At 40.3% G+C, this 20,026-nt stretch overlaps 1 protein-coding gene across 1 annotated transcript; it reads right to left on the bottom strand.

Annotated features, from left to right (window-relative positions):
• Positions 1 to 667: 667 nt before the first annotated feature.
• pop1 (POP1 homolog, ribonuclease P/MRP subunit) lies at positions 668 to 19,699 on the bottom strand. The gene is made up of 16 exons (XM_028471751.1): positions 19,560 to 19,699; positions 19,340 to 19,439; positions 17,616 to 17,693; positions 17,330 to 17,505; positions 16,999 to 17,259; positions 15,784 to 15,871; positions 15,519 to 15,697; positions 11,216 to 11,469; positions 11,050 to 11,143; positions 10,853 to 10,973; positions 10,658 to 10,777; positions 6,261 to 6,382; positions 5,955 to 6,146; positions 3,218 to 3,372; positions 2,928 to 3,128; positions 668 to 1,419 (listed from the first exon to the last, which is right to left on the bottom strand). Exons 2-16 carry the CDS (start codon positions 19,434 to 19,436, stop codon positions 810 to 812), a joined length of 2,748 nt encoding a protein of 915 aa, XP_028327552.1. The 5' UTR covers positions 19,437 to 19,439; positions 19,560 to 19,699; the 3' UTR covers positions 668 to 809.
• Between the last annotated feature and the right edge of the window lie 327 nt (positions 19,700 to 20,026).

Raw genomic sequence — 20,026 nt, 5'->3', positions numbered from 1 at the left:
ATTCAACTGTAAACTTCCAGCCAGGAAAAGTCGTACCTCATAAAGAAAAACAGCTTTAAAATGAGATGAAACACCTCAGGATCAAAGTGCAACATCAGAGGCTCCACTGCACATTTCATGTATTCTTATGTGAAAGTGGAATTCCACGAAGCAGCTGTGAGGAATGATTCTGTATTTTACATCTGAATACATTGGTGTTTGACACACACAGAGGATCACAATCAGAGCAACAGTGCCCTCTACAGGTGCAAGTGTGTGTGTGATGTCATTAAAGCAATTTGTTTTGGCTGCAAAACCAATCATTGACTGTTTGAATATTTTCACATCCTGTGCACACATGACCCTGTAATGGCTTCCGTGTGCTGCATCATTATGACTCATCCTCACCTCACATAAACCTCAGTCAACACACAGGGAGCTGCTCCCCAAATTTAGTGTTGCTTAGCAACCAATCTCTGATCTGCCTCCTACACATTATGGGATGGGTAGGAAACCACTGTTTGCACTAGTCTTTATATAGAACAAATGTTGCATCTGCTGTCCAGTGGACTATAGGATGTTAGATTACAGGATATTTGACTCAGTAAAAACTCCAGGGAATTTGTGTTTATTGTTCAAATAAAAATTCATAATGTTTCAATTGGAAAAAAGGCTGAAGAACGTCTCAAACCAACACCATAAACGCCCCCTTCTTTAACAGAGTGAAGAACAAAGTCCTAAAAGCTTTTAATAATCCAGTTTAAACTCATAACTCATTATTAACTTAACACAAGCCTCTGAACAGAAAAAACTCAACACACTGGTTTGTGTCAGACCTCGATGTTGACTTTGATGAAGCGATAGTGCAGGGAGGCGGGGTTCCTCAGCAGTAATGTTCCTCTGTGCTCCACTGGCTGTTTGATGAGAGTATGAATGAGCCCAGAGACGGTGATGAAGCCCAGGGCCTCCCCACAGCCTGCAGACAGAGAGAAGTCTCCCTGAGTCACCCAGCCCAGCATCACACGGGAGCAGTGGGAGCTGACACTGGGCAGAGGGTCCGGCCACAGCCCTATGACCAGGTCTGAGGACTGGGACGTGTCATTGGCTGGTGAAGCTGTTTTTTGACTCTTCTTTGACCGTCCGATCCTGGATTTGAAGTGGTCCTTGTGCGGGGGCTCCTGGGGGCCGTTGGCCCTCTGCTCCTTAGCCAACAGCCTTAGGTCCTCTGCAGTGGGCGCACACAGCATGGCGTGCAGCTCAGGTTTGCCTTTGGACAGCAGCGACAGACGCACCCACACCACACTCATCCTGTGTGCTTCCACTAGTGCTGATGCAGCAGAATGACTGAGAGGAGATGATTCCCCGACCCCACGAAGCCTCTGGCCTTTGGAGGAGCTGGGTCTGCACCAGCAGGACAGCAGCCTCAAGGAACTCCTGCTCCTGAAATCACACGAGGGGAAAGAAATGTTTGGAGAAATCTAAACCAATCAATCACTACATGAAACCCTTCATGACTGAACACGTGTGAATAGATTTTTCCTCATTTTTTTACTTTATAACCCTAACAAGTAATAACGTTACTTTAATGTGTTACTTTGTGACACCATACTATCAACACTGATTGAAACTAGTTCCCAATCCAATACTTTTGTTGCCATTTGTGCATTTCTGGTATTGATCATTATTTTTTCATCACTGCGTATAAAAAAGCGGTGATAATTCACAATCATTAAGGCACAGCTGAATCTGTTAAAGCAATGATTGAAGCTCATGTTCAGTCAGGACCAATTGTTTTGGCTCATTGTCATCTGACGGTCTGTGCTGCACTTAGTGCTGGGACGAGGCCTTGAGTTTTGGCCGATATCATTAATATGATTATAAAAAATGAGGTTAAAATAAACTGAAGTCAGTCATTTTGCCTTAATTCTTCTGTCAGATACAATTAGTAATTACTGGTAAGAATAAGTGAACTATTAATGTGCAGTCATACATTTGTCTATGAATAATTACAGGTCACCACTGTAGGGCTCAGCCATTGCGTATCTGCCTCAGCCTATCAGGAAACTGTACATCAGGTTAACCAGTGTCCTCCATGACAGCGCTGGGTAAAGGCCATTTCATTTACACTAATTATTTCATCATCAAAAGGCCAAAAATCAATCAATGTTTCTTCGTAAAAAGCGCTTTTTATACAGAAAGATGAGGCTCAGAATGCTTTTACATAGTTAAAAATACAGACACACAAGTTAAAATAAGGACAGTAATCCTAAAACATAAAACTATAAAAGAACACAATCCTGAAACTATAAAGATAATAAAAACATGATATAATAATAAATAGTAATAATCCAACCAACCAATTCAAAGTATGATGCTTGGTGAGACAAACTAAACAGAATAACTCTTGTTGGTTATGCTGAATATGGTTCAAAATGACAATTATATATAAACAACGTGATTGACATTAAAACAAACATAAAAGGACAGCTAATTAAGATTAAGCAAATTACAACCGACTAAACACTAGAAAAAGCATTCATCCCTTCCATTACAAAGAGCTGCAGCTTAGAATAGAAACTGAGTGGAAACAAAAACCACAGCGCTGGAGGGAATTCTCCTGGAAAAATTCAAGTCTAAAATTAAAGAGGTTTTGGGAAACGACACGTGAACTAATGCTGAGACATAAGAACCTTTCAAACAGTGAAGTTTGGTTTATGTGAGTGACAGAAAAACTGGTTCAACTATAGTTTGTGGTTTGTAAACTAAGAACTATAGAACAAGGTAAGGTAGAAATACACTATAAACCTCATGAACTTTTAACCTCCTTGAAATTTAATTACACACAATTTTACACAGTCATCAACAGAAATCTATATCCAAACACAGGTAGCGTTTATAAACCAGTAGTGCACATGTTAAAGAGGCTGAAGCTGATTGGTCAGTCCTACCTGAGAACAGTGAAGTGCTGTGGTTTCACTGTGGCGCCTCCTAGTGGCGACACCTGCTGCTCTACTGGCCCGTCGTGTGTCTTCTCTTCTCTGAGATCTCTACTGATGAGCTCCCACTCCTCTGCCAGCTGTTGCCAGGGGCAACGGAGAGGAGCCAGACAGCCCAGTTTAATGTAATTGGGCCGTTTGGCAGGAGGACGCCTACAGAAGACGTGTGAAGGTTAAACCTCTGCAGTCCATTTAACCAGGAACAGGATGGCTGTGATCTCACAATCATCAGTACTGCTCACCTTTTTAACTTGTTCAGGAGCTCCGCCTCCTGCTCATCCTGAAATCGGACTCCTGCAGGGCAGTCTGGGTAATCGTGAGGAAAGTGGGGAGTGGCTTTATTTTGGTTGTGTTTCAGGCTCATGTTTAGCCCACCTACGCGCACTCCTCTGTACACCTGAGAGGAAGAGAAGACGATCATCAACATAACATAAAAAATAAATAATACTGACGGCTGAAGGTCTGATTTTAAAGGTCAAGGTTTAGTGGCATCTCAACACTAATGTCTTCAAACCAAGGAAACTATTTTCACAATAAAAGGTGCATTGCTAACTGGTAACTTTTCTTTGGAAAGGAGCTCAGGCCCTTTTATTCAGTAAAATATTATTTAAGTGATCGATCAGTCTATTCAATTTACTACTGGTTATCAATTGTTTAATCATGTACAAGAAATCACAAGTTTTGCAGTCTTTATGCTTTTTGATCTTGTTCAAAAACAATAAAATTTAAATGAAAAAATGTTTTATTTCAGCTCTTTGTATTGCACAAAACAAACAAATTTAACTAGGCAGTGGTTACAAAAGCGAGCTTGTAACCAGAGGGTTGCTGGTTTGAAACCACTGTGAGCTGTCATTGTGGGACCTTGAGCTTAGCGCTAATTACTTCCAGCATTAGCATGAAAAATATTCTTAACCCCAATGAGACTTTCCTGGTTAAATAAAAGTAACAAAACAAAAACAACTAATTTCACATAACCCTTTAAACAGGTATCACTAATAGGAAAGGCTGGGCCATATAGACCAAAATTCATACCCCAATATTTTTCCTCAAAATGACTATATACATTTGATATATTTTTTCCTTAATGGTTTTCCAAAAAATAAAAAAATACTGGGTATAAGTCACAGGAGAAAAATGCCACAACGGCCTTATTATTTGTTCTATTAACATGATCCTATACCTCTTTTTAACATTTTCAAACAAGATATGCATTTCTGTGTTCTTATTCAGTTGTTGCTTTCATTTTACTTTATTTTAGGACAATCAGACATCTGAACTGAGACCAACAGGCAGCCGCTAACACACACAAAGCAGACTCTGCACGAGGTAACGCACAGTTTTAAGCAATTTAAATGTCATTTTATCTATCGCCTAAAAAAGAAAACTCAATATGTCGCCCAGGCCTACTAATAGACATTAAATACAGGCCTCATAAAAATAAATACAACCAGTGCTAAGTACACATTAGACCCATCAATGAAAACTCACTGTAACCTGGTCCTATTTGATTCATGTTGCCATCACATTTTAAATAACGGACTTCAAATATGAAACAAAACCAGACGGTAGGTTGGTTACTTTGGGTTTGCATGTTTACATGTACATTTGTGACAGGACTGATATGAAATATTAATTTGGTCTAGAATGTGTGGCACCTCTTCATTTTGAATCTCATCTTTTTTGGGGGGAGGGATAGAGTGTTAAAGGCAGGGTAGGCAATTTTAAAAAGCTAGCATGATTTTGAATGTAGTCTCTCCAATGGCTCCACCTTTATCCCCTCCCCCCTCCACTCTGTGCTCCATCTCACTCACATGCATGTGCACAGCTGCTGCAGAAGAGGAGCTCAGCTCATCACTTGTATTGTGTAAATGGTAAATGGACTTGATTTTATATAGCGCTTTATCACCACACTGAAGCAGTCTCAAAGCGCTTTACACATCAGCTCATTCACCCAATCACTCTCACATTCACACACCAGTTGGACAGGACTGCCATGCAAGGCGCTAGTCGACCACTGGGAGCAACTTTGGGTTCAGTGTCTTGCCCAAGGACACTTCGACACATAGTCAGGTACTGGGATCGAAACCCCAACCTCTCGATCAGAAGACGACCCACTACCACCTGAGCCATGGTCGCCCGGTGTAGAAACTTTGTTGTCTCATGTCTCAATCAACAGTAAGTAAACACTAAATTTTATCATTATATATGTTAAAAAAAAAGTGACCAAAAACTCTGTTTTAACTCTGTCAGCAGTGACGCGCTTTCAGTCTGAGCTCGTGCATGTGAGGGATTGAGAACGAGCAGGGAGACGTGATTGACCAATGGAAAAAAAACCAAACTGTTTTTTTTAACCAAAGTTCTTACAGGTTTACAGCTACTACAGTTGATGGATTTTCTTTGTTCCTTTTTCAGAGCACATAAGATCTTATTTTCTGTCAGGACATAAAAACTATTTCAACTAAAAACCTAAAAAGTGTATCTGGAGAAAATTACCTACCCTTGCTTTAAGTGAGTAATAAAATAATCTTTTCTTTCACTGTCTTTCAGGTCTAGTGAAGGGTCAAGGGTGGGGCTTAATGTTGATGTGTTCTCATCTTGCAGCATTGTTAGCAGAAAACTATAGATACAGTTTTCAAAGAATTACTACAGGAAGAAAAGGAAAAAAAACCTAAATTTTGGTGTCATTTTACAGCATGGTGCTACAGACAACCTGAAACATAGTATATACTTTTGTAAAGGAACATATTTTTCTCTATGTACTCAAATATTTCAGCTTTCAAAGCTCATTCACTGCAACACTGGTTATCAAATCACTGGCTCAGTAGCTTTTTATTAGATAATTTAGCTGTAGAGCTGATGCTGTAAAATAGACTAATCTGGTTGTTTTCTCTCCTTATAAACCTTCTGACCACTAAACACAAACTAAAGGAGGATTGGACTGTGTTAAATGGGAATGTTTCTACTGCTGCTGGGCCTTACCAGTGGGACCCAGAAGGCCATTCCCCAGCCTTTGGGCAGCAGCAGGTCCCATCCTGCCCCCCAGCCCGTCCTCTCAGTGCCCAGCTGCTTCCCTGGCTGATGAACCAGCAGGATGGGGACTCGGCCCTGCAGGGGAGTTGGGCTGAGTCGGGATCCGGGCACCAGCACCTCCCTCCTCATACGGTTCAGCGTCTGCAGACAGGCAGCACACAACAGGTCAAATGGTTCAGTCTAATACAGCACCACCATTGGACATCCAGTCTGACATGCAGTGAAGGATTTGTCAGCAGGAGCGTGTGAGGACACCTGTTCAGGGATCTTGTTGTCAGTGACGCTGTTGCGGACCGACTGGTCCCACAGGAAGCTCTGGCAGCAGTGTTCAGGTACTCCTCTCAGCGTCAGCTCCCTCCTCTTCTCCTCACACACCTCTGGACAAACACAGAGAGGAAGGTGCTTCTGTCTGAGAGAAATGATGCTCTCCAGGCCAACATTCAAAAAGATCAACTCAATATTACAGCAATGATGACACATGGCTGTGTGTTGGATCACACCTTTACATCTATCAATCTTAAAAAAAAACTTAATTACATCAGTTTGGACAGTTTAGAACAAAAACACGAGCAGACATTGAGAAGTATTATTTTAAATAACTTAAGTAATATGATTAAACAAATGGAACAACAAGTAGCAAAGCACTTCAAAATAAACTTGTTTAAGAGAAATTAGCCTTTAGCATGTCAGATGGGAACATTCCCAAAATATTTATTAGGGAACAGTGGTGATGAGGGTTCTGATCATTGAGTTATCATTTAAATTCTCAGAGCTCGTTTTAAACTCTGCATGTGTGAAATATGTCTAATGTTTTGTAGCGATCCAGCTCGTGGTCATTCTGCTAAACTCAGGATACGATGGACTGGACCTACCTTTAAAATCAAAGGTAGAGTGTTTTTAACAGCTACTCTGACTAAGAACAAAGATGCATAAACATGCTTTCATTATTTTCTTTTACCAAAATGTGTTATTAAAAAAGCATGAGGAATTGGTTTTTCTTTGAAAAATTGCAATTTAAAACATTTCCAAGCGCAGCCATTGTTTAACTAGTGCAAGGCATGATGGGTAATGATGTAGGATGGTAGCATGTAGTTCTGAGCCAGTACGTGGGCTTTTACACAGTGGCTTTCAAGTGCGAAAATGACCAGAAAAATTCAAATTTCGCATGTTTAGAAATAAAACCAAGGGGTTGATGTGAGTCTACTGACATTTAGCCGATCTAAGCTAATGGAAGAACTCTCAGTGCTGCTGGTTATAAACAGAGACTAACGCCCAATGCAGTACCTACTGTTTTCTCACACAAACACCCTCTAGAAACGAGTGAAGTCAGCTCAAGGAAACGCCAGAGGTAGGATACGTGGATGTAAACATTAACTACCCACCCTGTTGGATGTTTAACCTCTGATGGTGAAGCTTTGTGTTCGACTGCAATCGCAGAAGATTATGATAATATATCACCCAACCCGTCAACACAGCAGTCTGGAAGTGTAGTGTTCTCCAAACTAGTGTCAAAAAACTCGATACTGAATAAAGTATCGAAACCAAAAAAAAGTGAGTATCAGATATGATACTCACTTGCAAAAGTATTGATACTAACAGTGCCTTGTTCATCTCTTAATATATCTATGGTTTACCTCCAGTTTTTTTTCTTCACCTGTTTCAACTGACAACTTTATTTGCTGCTGCAGACACAATCAGGCACACGTGCAGCCCCTCCCCTCAGCTGCAGCTAAACACACTACTCAATCATAACACTGAGTTAGCTGATGTCAGCACGGCTGTAGCATGGCCAGTGCTACTGCTGGGGGGCCCTGCACAACCAGTTTTAGTCAAAAATGAGAAGGGAAAATTTGCAAAATTTTGTTATACTTTCTTAAAAAGTGGTAATAGTTTTTGTTGTTGGTTGTAAATGTTGCACTACATTTCACTTAATTTGAAACTACTTTGTAGACTGTTCATAGTTCGTATTCTCAACTTTATTAAAGGAAATTATGCTTCTAAATTTTGTCTTTTTTTTGCCCCACATCAAAAACTGTATCAAGTATTGTTTTCTTCTCCTTCTCCTGAGTATCGGTATCGAGTTTGAAATTCTAGTATCGTGACAACCCTACTCAAAACATGTAAATCAGTGGTACAGTGGCTAGCTGATGCTAACAAACAACTACAGGCCACATTATGCTGCTAATAAATATAAACAACCTCATCAGCATCTGTAGTTTGTTATGCTCATAATTTGTAAAACATACTGTACAACAGCGGTATTCATTAAAGTTAACGACAGTTCTGCTGACAGAAAGAGGAGTGCCTTACACCAGTGGTTCTCAAGTGCTCTCGTACCCCTTTCTTTAATTTCTGAATCTAAGTACTTCCTTTGTCGACTACAACATTTGTTTACAAAACTAACAACCATACAGCATGATAATGGAATGAAAGAACAATAACACACATGTTAAAGAATCTCATTTCGTAAATAAGTGGAAAGAAACATTTAGTGCAGTGGTTCCCGACCTTTTTAAGAACCGTGACCCCATTTTGATAAAGAATTTCTGATGACCTTAAATAATTTTTTTTTTTTTAGAATTGGTTTTTGATCATGTTTACAACATTTTAGTTTATTTATATTTATATTTCACAGAATCAAAGTATAGAAATACAGTTGTTTAAGACTGTTTTAATTTTTTTTAAAGAATAATAATTTAAAAATTTCAAAGATCTATTTTAATTTTTCTGAAATTTCAGCCAACCCCCTATAAACTCCAGGGGGTCCCAACCCCAAGGTTGAAAAACACTGATTTAGTGGCTCCTGAATAACACCTGGGGTGAGACCAACACTGGTATCACTCTCTCTGGTACCACCTGTAGCACCACCGCGTACCCCCATTTGAGAAACAGAGCATTACACAAACGCTCTCCCTCTCGGTTGCTATAGCAATGCAGTTGCTGAACGCAATCCAGTTACTCTGGTCTCTTTACATCTGTTTGTCTTTTTCTAATTTTTTCCCAAAAAAAAAAAATTTGTCTACAGTACCATTTTGTAAATGAAAAAATCGTGAGAGAATTGTATCGTGAACCCAGTATCGTGAATCGAATCGTATCGGGAGTTGAGTGAATCGTTACATCCCTAGATTGCACAGCTGACATTGTTCTGCATTGTAGGGTTAAATAAATGGGGGCCAAGACCAGAGCAACCACCTGACATCACTACCCATGTAGCTTTGCGAGGCAATTAACAATGGCACCCTAAGAGTGTTTCTGTAATCTCATACAAACGTAAGATGTGTGATTTCATAACGTCTTGGTAGCGAGGGTTCTCTTTAAGATGCAGCTTGTTTTGTTCCGTGTGTTACTGATTTTCACGTACAGATTACAAAATGTTTTAAAGAAATCTAACCAAACCCAACCCTACTATTTCCACGCTAAATAAATGTTAAGTGTGATTTCTTGTTTTGTTGTCTGTCACTGAGGTTGTTTGGAGTACAGGGTCCTGCCAGGATTTGAACCTGGAACATCTGCATGGCCAGGCAGTGGTCCTCCCAGGACACAGAACCAGATGTGCACTCGGTGGAACAACCTCAGGACTAGAAGCAACACACTGAACCCAAGGCTGGACGATATGAACCAAAAATCACATCTCAACATTCATCTCTAAATGACGAAAATTGTTTTCCTCGATAGATCTTTACCAGAAACGCAATGTTAGATCAAAGCCACTGGTATGAAATTTAAGTCACTGTTACAAAATACAAGATGGGCCCAACATTAGCCTTTTCTCTGATAAGGGACAGCACGTGTGAGTGAGTTCTGTCCCACAGCAGTTTCACTCTGCCTATTACACTTTATGGCGCTGTGGGAGCTGGTGGAGTGATTATTGATGCTTGAACTTTCAGTAAGAACTTGTTTTGGGCTTTATCCTGCAGATTGCACATTGGACTCAGACAAACATGCACTTACTGCCTGTCTGTCACCCCACACTGCAAAACTTGTGAGGGAGTGAAAGTAGAGTGTTTTAAAACTATATTTTCTCATGCTCACTCATGTGGTTCCCTGGTATTCACTAATTACTTATTACAGAGAATTGTTGCAGACATTCTTTAACACTTTGGAAGCAGTGTATTTGCGGCGATTGTGATTGGCTGATTTTTCATGGTGATTTACATCGTTCCTTTCCCCGTGGGAGACAATGAAATCTCAGTTACAAATCTTACAGAACACGTAAACTCAACACATTTTTAAAGGTATTTACGCAAGTTCTTTTTTTTTGCAGAAACACCTTCTCACATCATCCATCCATTTCTCTTAATTGTTTTAGGTTTTGTTCCTGCTGTCGGTATCAATCTAATGTAATCTAATCTCCTGAGAACTGTCACCCAGGCCACTGCAGGTGGCAGTTCTCGCAAGGCTAGTGACAATGTTTTGTTTGAAGAGGCAGAGGAATGTTTTTTATTTATTTATCTTTTAATTATTATTACATTATAATATGGGATATTTACAAGAGGATACTAATACGAGAAGATGGCGGGAAAGAGGGGTAAAATACGGTAGTTTCCCGGCAACAAGTGGAGACTTGACAGACATGCCTATCCAGTTCGTGCAGCTACTGTGAGACATTGTAAAATAATCTCCATTGTCTCTTGTGGCAACTAAACGTTTACCTTCTGCTTGCTGTACACAGGGTAAAGCTTGAACCTTCTTTGTTGGTAAATTCAGCCTGGGGTCGTCCACGGTCAGGCTAAGCACTGTGCCAGCAGTGAGCTCCGAGCTGGAGAAGATGCCTAAAAACATGGACAGTCACACTTAGAATATAAACTGACATGAGCAAAGAGAGCATTAAGAGGAAAGACAATCACTTTTGAGTGTGTGGAAAAGGTCCGCCTGTTGTTGGTGAAGCTTCATTCTGCTCTCATCTTTGCAGAGCTCAGGCCACCAGAGGGAGGAGGTGTGGGTTGGCTGCTGCTCCTTACACAGGACCTGACACATTTAGACATTGTGTTTACAACACACAACAAACACATCAGAGGATTCTCAGGCATGAACATGACATTACTTCACAGCGAGTAGCAGCTTCCAAAGTGTCTGTCAGCACAGAATGAGACTGAGGGCCAATCAGGCGGAAACGCACAAGCTCCATCGTGAGATCACTGCAACAGAAAGACAAATGTTTAGCAGAAAGCACCTATCCCTGCTAAATGTTAGCTCCAATGTGCACTGACTTTATAATGATCCCTGTAAGGCTGGACTTCCAGGTAACTGGGCTGGTTGTTGACCTCGTCCCGTCTCCAAGGATCTTCTTAGCAGAGGGTTCACTGCTGTCTTTGTGGTTCCTTTTTCTCTTTTTCCCAGGTACCAGTTTGGCCTCTGAGCTTTTCTCAGGCTCTGGTTCTGTGGTGGGATGGGCCTCCACAGGGGTTACCATAGCAACAGCCTCACTACACAGACACACAGCCTGTAACTCTGCAAGAAGATCCTGATAGAGGGAACAGCATCAGAAATAAAAGCCTCTCTGAGCTCGTTTTCAGTCCGAGTGGAGAATAAATCAGAGACATTGGGAACACTTTACTTGAAGTTTTTTACATCAGGCTGACATTACACTGTCATGAAGGCTGTCATTAAGTGCCGTTCGCTAAATTTTGACACCTTTAAAGCTATGTTGGCACTTTTGGGTTAGTAGGGCCCTAAAACATCACGGACGGATTCACGAAATCGACCAATGAAAACGATTAAACACAGAAATGGACAGAATCGGCATGGGGCAAAGAACGTTTTGTTATGGGGAAAAGTTCCGGGTACCGCTTATCAGGTGCACCACCCTTCTCCCTCCTGTCCTGGCTGCATTAAACTCATCTTAAACCACCATAACACTGTCTAAAACAACACAAATCAACAATGACTCCTAAATACAGAGCTTCCAGTGCCCGTTTAACTTTGCTGTGCCTTTTAAGCTCCGCCCGTTTTCATGTAGCGCAGCGTTGCTCCGTGAAAATGTGATCAGCTTTAATCATCTTCATCTGCTCAATGTTCGAACTGTTGTGTCTGACTAACTAAGAATAACTCAGTCCGTGTTAGTTTTTTTTATTCCAGCCTTTTGTCCGTGCCTCGTAGGTACACATTCAAAGTCAGCAAGCTACCTCAAGTACAACCGTTTCAGTGGGAACTTCCGGTTAGCAAAATAAAAGTCCATTGGAGCAACGTTATTAGAATGTTACATTCTAACAACATCTCATTAGAGCTACAGAAGATAGTATAATTTAAATTAGGTTAATTTAAACTAAGTTGATCAAAACTTTATCAATAAACCTGATCAGATTCAGTAAACCATTGATCCCTGAGAGGAAATTGGGTGACATTAATGCTGCTCTCATACATCTTTATATGACATATAAATAATTAAAAAGGAGCAGTCAGAATAATCCATGTCACTACAACTTATATCTACTTTTAATTGTATCTTGCTTTATTTTTGACATAAAGTAAATTATGAGTTTTTTTATTATTAGTATTTACTGTTTCCTCACAGGAGTTAAAATCTAATATTTTCTTTAAAAAATGATAAATATTTCTAAAAAACGGAATTAACAAATTAAAGTGGAAAACACGGAATTTGGGAAAAAATAAAACGGATTTTATAGAGCCTTAGGTTAGGTCAGGGGTCGGCAACCTGCGGCCGCATGCGGCTCCGGGGCCTCCTTATAGCGGCTCCCTTTGGCCTCCTTGACAAAAAAAAAAACGAATATAAAAAAAGGGTATTTCTTAATTCATTTGTATTCACATATTATTATTAGTTTATTTTATTGCGCAGTTATCTTGGAGTTTGAGTTGATACGATCCAATTTTTAAAAAGCTAGAGACCTATTTCTAATTCATAATTTGTCAACAAAATATAGGCTACGTCACATCAATGTCAACATCCTGCGCCTTTACCTGCTGGCAGCTTTTAGAATGTGTGAAACCGTGTGAACCTGTGTGCGACGTTGTAAACCCTGAATAGCCATGAAAAAAACCCAAAAAAGGAAAGTTTCGGAAGAAAATAGAGAGTTTAATTCAGCGTGGACTTATTTATTTGCATTCACCGCCAACGACGCTGGCTTACCTGTATGCTTGATATGTGGTGAGAAAACATCGAACAACAAAAAATGTAACATTGAAAGACATTTTCAAAACAAACACTTAGCATTCGCTGAAAAATACTCAACCGAGGATGAGCGAATGAGAGCAATTTCGGAACTGCTACGAAAAGCTGAAGAGCGCAAACTATCTTTCAAGAAGTGGATCAGTTCTCCACAGTCAACTAGCACTGCTAGCTTTGTGGCAGCTCTGGAGATCGTAAAGAGGGGAAAGCCATTCACAGATGGAGAGTATATGAAGGAGTCGTTCATGAAAATATCAGAGCATCTATTCTCCGACTTTAAAAACAAACGGGAAATTATTCAGAAAATTAGAGAAATGCCCCGTCAGAGACAGGACCATTAAAATGGCAGAAAACATCAGCAGTTAGCAAATTGTTGACATTAATTCAGCTCATGCATTTTCAATTGCCTGTGATGAGTCAAGTGATGTAAACGATGTTGAGCAGACAGCATTGTTATGCAGATATGTAAACTCTGATGGGCCGCAGGAAGAACTGATTGAACTCATACCGCTAAAGGGCCAAACACAAGGGCAGGACATTTGTGATGCTGTTTTCAGAAGCGAAAGGAATAAACACCACTCACCTGGTGTCAGTGTCTACTGATGGGGCACCCAGCATGAGAGGAGCACATAAGGGCTTTGTGAATTTGCTTCAAAAGTGACTGGATCGAGAGCTCATGACGTTTCACTGCATCCTCCACCAAGAAGCGCTGTGCGCACAAACTTTCCCCCCGACTGTGTGGAAGTGATGAACCTCGTTATCAAGATAGTGAACAAAATAATTGCGAATGGGTTAAGCCACCGACAGTTTTGTTCATTGTTAGAAGAAGTCGACAATGCATATTCGGATCTCCTGCTGCACAACAAAGTCCGGTGGCTGTCCAGGGGAGAGGTGCTGAAACGCTTCGCTACCTGTCTGGAGCATGTGAAAACCTTCTTGGAAAGCAAATGCCTCAGCTATCCTGAACTGGAAGACCTTGATTGGCTGAGTAAGTTGTACTTCATGGTGGATATGACAAGTCACTTGAACACGCTGAATAAAAATATCCAAGGAAAGGGAAGCACAGTCCTGCAGATGCTGGAAGATGTTTTGGCATTTGAGCGCAAGATGACAGTGTTCGCAAAAGATGCACAAAAAGGTACGCTCTCACTTTCCCTCCCTAAGAGAGTTCAAAGAAGCGAACAATCAAATAAATTATGATTATTTCTACCGTGCCATCATTACAATGCAAGCTGCATTTGGAGAAAGATTCAGTGATTTCAGAAAGGAGAAGCCCACCCTCTCTTTCCCTGTCACACCGCTGGACATCGACCCATCCCTGCTGAACACAGTTGCATTCCCCGGAGTAAGTAAGCCTGATCTAGAAATTGAACTGGCCGACATAGCGGATAAAGATTTATGGGTAAATAAGTTCAAATCACTGACGGCGGATATTGAAGAAGTCGCCCGTCAGAAGGCTACACTCGTTCAAGAGCACAAATGGAGTGATATGGAGAAACTCCCCCACCCTGACAAACTTGTTTTTGAAACATGGAGTGCCATTCCTGACATGTATATTAACATGAAAAAGTATGCATTTGGAATCTTGTCCATCTTTGGCTCAACATACTTATGCGAGCAATTGTTCTCAAGCATGAACTTCATAAAGAACAAACACCGTTCCCGCCTCGTAGATGAGAGCCTACAGGCCTGTGTGAAGATCAAAGTCACATCCTACAGCCCTGAAATAGGGAAGATCTGCAGCGAAATTCAGACACAGAAGTCACATTAAACAGGTAAGAATAATATAATTTAATAAACTATTATTTTTCCTGGGAAAAAAAAAAAAAAATCAGACTCCGAGCTGATGTAGATTTTTTTGTATGTTCAGGTGCTTCAGTTTATTGCTGGCTGAGCAAAAAACCCGAAGAGGACGAGAGAACACTGACATGGACTTGTCAAGGACGGTCCTAATTTTATGTTTATTTTTAAAGCTCAGCTAAATGTCTTATTTTAAAGTGGGCTACTTTTTGTTGTATTCAGTGGTTATAACAGCTAAAATAAAAAAAAAAAGATGAGAACTTTTAAATGTTTACAAGCTCTGTTATTTTGTGCAGCTCCCTACAATTGTTTTTTTGGCAGACGAGGGGGCAAAATGACTCTTTTGATAATAAAGGTTGCAGACCCCTGGGTTAGGTGGAGGGAACTAGTGGGGTTAGAGGTTAGGGTACCAAAGGATTAGGGTAATGAACGACACTTAATGACAACCTTCAAGACGCCTTATTCACGCTAATGACAGGTGTCATGTCATAATAATGTTATGTTAGCTGTTATGTATAAAACTTGAAGTAAAGTGTTACTGAAACATTTATGAAGATGAGATGAATTCAATGAAATAGGATCATAACCTGCTTTAGAGTAGGATGTGCCCAGATCCACAGCTGTCTGAGGGCGGAGCCTTGTGTACGGGGCCTCCAGAGGAAGGTGACCAGGCCCAGGGGATGAGATGGGTACTGTCCAGCTTTGTACACAGTGAGGCTGCCTTGTCTGCACCCAGACAGACACACAGCTGATGCAAACGTAGGGCCTGCAGACACACATTCCATCTTTAAAAGATGCTGTGATGAACAAAAAGAGTCTGACTTTAGAGAAACCAAACAAGTTGTCCCTCACCAGTGTCTTTACTGGTCAGCTGTGACAACGCAGCCAGCAGTTTGTCCTCCTCTCCATGTAGCTCTATGCAGCAGTAGTAGGAAAGATCCTGTGAGAACAGAGGCTTGGAGTTGAGGAAGGCTGTAACGATTAGTCGACATAATTGATAATGTTGACTACAAAAATGGGGTTCTTGCTTTCTTTCTGCTGCAGTACCTTACATTGACTACTGGGGGCAATGTTGCAACACCAACTTTGTGCAAGTAAACAGCAAAGAAGAATAGCGGAAAGAAGAAAAAAACAAACTGAAGCTTAACAGAACCTTTTCACCGAAAACAAAGCAGTGAAACACTTTAAGTGCAAACTGAAGTTCAGCTCTCAATCATTAAAGCAAGACGGAGATACACAGAGGAACACTAGAAACAGAAAAACAGCGGAGCCCCATTTTTTACACGAACCGAAAGAGGAGTGACATCACTACCGCTGATATTTTCCTAATCTTTCATTTCTAATCACATGCTAATGTGTTTGTTAGCAACAGTCTGTGATTCAAATAGGTTTTTACAAGGTCTGTGTACGTCTGAAAGCATGTTTAACACAGCACTCAGTGAGTTAGTGACGTACCCGCTTTGAAAAATTATTTTCTGCTGATACAATTGCTTATTCTGAACAGGAAACCTCTAATTTATTATTAACTATGTGATTTGGCTAACATGAGACATGTCTTAACTTGTAAGGATTCTTTCAAACAAGAAGTTTTATTTATTACATTATGGACATGATTTAAGTAAAAGGAACTCTGATTGGTTTAAACCTTATTACCTCCACAACCTACAGACAGGTTAGCTTCAGATTTTTAAAGTTACTTATTTACACTTTTGTACTTTGTTCAAGACAACTTACACTTTAAGTTTGTGATATTTAGTTTATTGATGATTTTATTGTGATTTCAATTATATTTTATGTTATAAATAAAACAACTACACTACAAATACATGTTTTATGTCATTGTTTTAATTCCTCTCTGTACACAGTACAACAGGAACACGTTCAACGGTGGAAGGATTTAAGTAGGTGCAGAAAAAACAGAAACAGAAAAAACAGAAAAACAATTGACTAATCGAAAAAAATAAACAATATATTAGTCCACTACAAAAACAATCGTAGTTGCAGCTCTAAGTGAAACTGCTGCTGATGGTATTAGGGCAGTGTTGTGGCTGTGCTGCATGTTCCTACCTGCAGGAGGCAGTGGTTGCTCATCGCTCTGTAGCACGGCCGATAGCACTTGTTGGTTGGCCGGTCCCCTAGACAGTAGCCCCACTTCTTGACCATGTGAAAGCGCTTGGCATGCCAAATGTGCGTCTCCAGCCAAATGTTCTTCCGCTGTCGACGGTTGAACTCCAGCAGCAGGTTGCCATGGCGGCGGCGGGCTTTACGGCTCTTGTTCTTTGCCTGTTCCTTTTTCTTCTTTGTCGCGGCCTGATAGGTCTTCTCCCTCTGGGGCGGGACGACAGGAGTCAGAAAACAATGTGGACACTCAGAGAAAGACGCTGACTTTTAGAGGTACCATCCTGTTGGCCACGTCTCTCAGCCTGCGAGGAAGCCTCTTGGTGTTGTGGCTCATGGCTCGTCTCCTCATGTGTTTGGGCAGCGCTGCAAACACATAACTGCTGCCCGGTGTCTTGTTAACGGCTTTCAGCATGGCGTTCACCTCTGCGGCCCTGGCCCTTGCAAAAGTTCCACCTGCATCGGACAAGAAAAATAACTATTTGAGTGAAAACTACACAAACTGCAGGACAAGTCAAATTTACGAGACATGTTGTGTTTATAGTTGATAGGATTATTGTTTTTACCAGTAATGAACTTGGGCATTTCTTTTGCATAGCCTCCAGCATCTCTATGGTGACCACGGACCCATCCACCCTGACGAGCTTTGTAGGAAAAATAATCAAGAATAATAATTAATGATCAAGTCATTTTACAATTACAAACTGGTACATATGTCACAGTAAGACCACCTTCAAGCAAACATGAGTCACCCAAAATATAAATATGACAGAGAGGTAAAGAGAAGAATATTAATAATTTATTGATTCAACAGTTTGTGGTTGGGATGTACAAGACAGTGAGTCAGCATTTTGTTCTCATATTGATAAGTAGACCACGTGTCAAACTCAAGACCCAAGTCAAAAACAGCCCAACAGAGCCTTAGATTGGCCCACAGAACAAACTCACAGAGTAAAAATAACAAAAAGAACGACACATGAAGTAAAACACCTACTGGTGAGTCTCAGATATTAGTTAGACTCTAGATTATTAGAAATAAGATTTTCAAACACAAAGTTCATCTGTATGTAAGACGTCCTTTAGTCAGATTTGTCAAAGTAGTTTGGACTCTGAAGAGGCCAATGCAAGAGTGAGTGTAGCAGTAGCAGTCTGATTTTATGGTGCATCAAAATATCAAAAAAAACTATATTATTATTTAAAGTCCATGTAAAGCAGAAATATATTTGTGACATTAACAACTGAGCCAAAGTTGAAAGATGAAAAAAAAAAAATCACTAAGTATATAAAATTAGGGCTCAAAATCATGAAAAAACAAGCACTTCTCTCTGCTGTGAAATGCTGGGGGCATGTCAGTTAGAGGCACTGGAACCACACCCATGTAAGGGAAGAGCACCGCCTCTGTGTACTGTGTCTATGGTAAAGAGCAGTGTGAAAGCAGCTCCAGCGTCAATAGTGCTTCTTCCACTGGTTTTCCAAATGTGCTCGGATCAGGCAAAACAAGGTGTCAGCGGAAAGGCCTGCTCCACGTGAGTCTGAATGTGTGCATCTCTCCCAGGTATTGTCAGAACTGCCTAGAAGCGAAACACACAATCGTGGTGCAAAAAAAGTGTTCATTTCATGGAAAATGTGGCACCAGTAGACGCTGGCAGCCCTTGAACCAAATCCTTCTTTATTGCTCTGTGTGTATTGCCTGGACGTTCTCTCTCTCTTGAAAACAGAAAATGTCATGTGGGAAAATGTTTAAGGTCAACGAGGTTTTGGAACAGCTCTTTCACAGTGAAACAATCGATATGATTCATTCTGTGAAAGTCATGAATGTGCACCCCAAATTAGCAAAGATTTCGATAAAATATTTTGAATATAAACTAACGCAAAAACTACAATTCTCTTATCGTCCTTATTGTTGTCAGTACATTTAAGAAAATTTGAATGAATGACTATTCAGGATAAATGAATTCTAATTCAAAAGTTTGGCCTGATGATGGCGCTAGAGAACAGGTTATGGTTTCATTATTAATGGGTTATTTAAGTGTTCAACAATTAAACAAAGTGTCTGACACAAAAACTTGGTCAACGATTTTCAGAAAATTATTTTCTGGAGGCAAATATCCCTGTGGTTAAATGTGTTAGTAATATATAAGGATAATAGGAGGGTTAAACAACAGCTGAACTCAAAATAAAAACTTTTTAAGGAAGAAATAGGTTAAATTCCAAGCCAATGTGTAGTGAGTAGATATGACAGGAGGATGAAAACAACAGAGACAGAATAGTAAAGTTTAAAGAACCGAACCATCGCTGTTGTCCACACTGTGAGTAGATGAATACTGCACATTGGAAGGCTGGTTCCTCAGCTTCTTCTCCCGCATTTTCACTTTAGCCGCCGACATCCTCTGCAAAACACGACAGAGCACGTTTTACAGCTAAAATAACACGATATTAAGTCAACACCGGCAAACGTTCGCTGTAACATAAATTAAAGCTATTTCATCGACGAAAAACCAAACACGTACATTTACTGTGTTATTGAATGTCTGCGTCCAAAACTCGCGGAAACACAGACGTGCGTCAGAAAGTCAGCACCAGATAAAACTGTGATCACTTATATGACAGTAAAGATAATGCGAAGGTTCACCACGCGCTGACTGTTTGCTTCCGGGTAGGTTGCAGCGTTGCCAGATAAAGAGGATGATTTTCCGCTACAATGTAAGTAAACTTTACAAAACACCCGAGAATCGACCTGGATTTAATTTAGTATGACTACTAAATAAATACAACATTAACTGGTTGTTTATACATGGGCTACATTGTGTCTTACAGTTACTATAACGTTTTTCATACAGTTTCTTCTCCAAAGTCTATAATGTGAAAAATATATCACCATTGTGGCATTTGTTAATTTAATAATAATGTTGAATCATCCATTAATTAATCCATTAATCATCTACACACTTGTGCTCAGGGAAACTATTATTGCTTA

Source organism: Gouania willdenowi, chromosome 16 (genome assembly GCF_900634775.1).
Source record: "Gouania willdenowi chromosome 16, fGouWil2.1, whole genome shotgun sequence".
In the NCBI taxonomy this organism is placed as follows: Eukaryota; Metazoa; Chordata; class Actinopteri; order Blenniiformes; family Gobiesocidae; genus Gouania; species Gouania willdenowi.
The sequence above is the reverse complement of the archived record's forward strand: the minus strand, read 5'-3'. Positions and strand labels throughout refer to the sequence as shown.

Coding starts and splice junctions, on each gene's coding strand:
- pop1 (XM_028471751.1), bottom strand. CDS start 19,436: ATGTCGGCGGCTAAAGTGAAAATGCGGGAGAAGAAGCTGAGGAACCAG. Junction 17,506..17,615: donor AATGCCCAAGTTCATTACTG/GTAAAAACAATA, acceptor TGTCCGATGCAG/GTGGAACTTTTGCAAGGGCC. Junction 3,129..3,217: donor CTCCTGAACAAGTTAAAAAG/GTGAGCAGTACT, acceptor CGTCTTCTGTAG/GCGTCCTCCTGCCAAACGGC.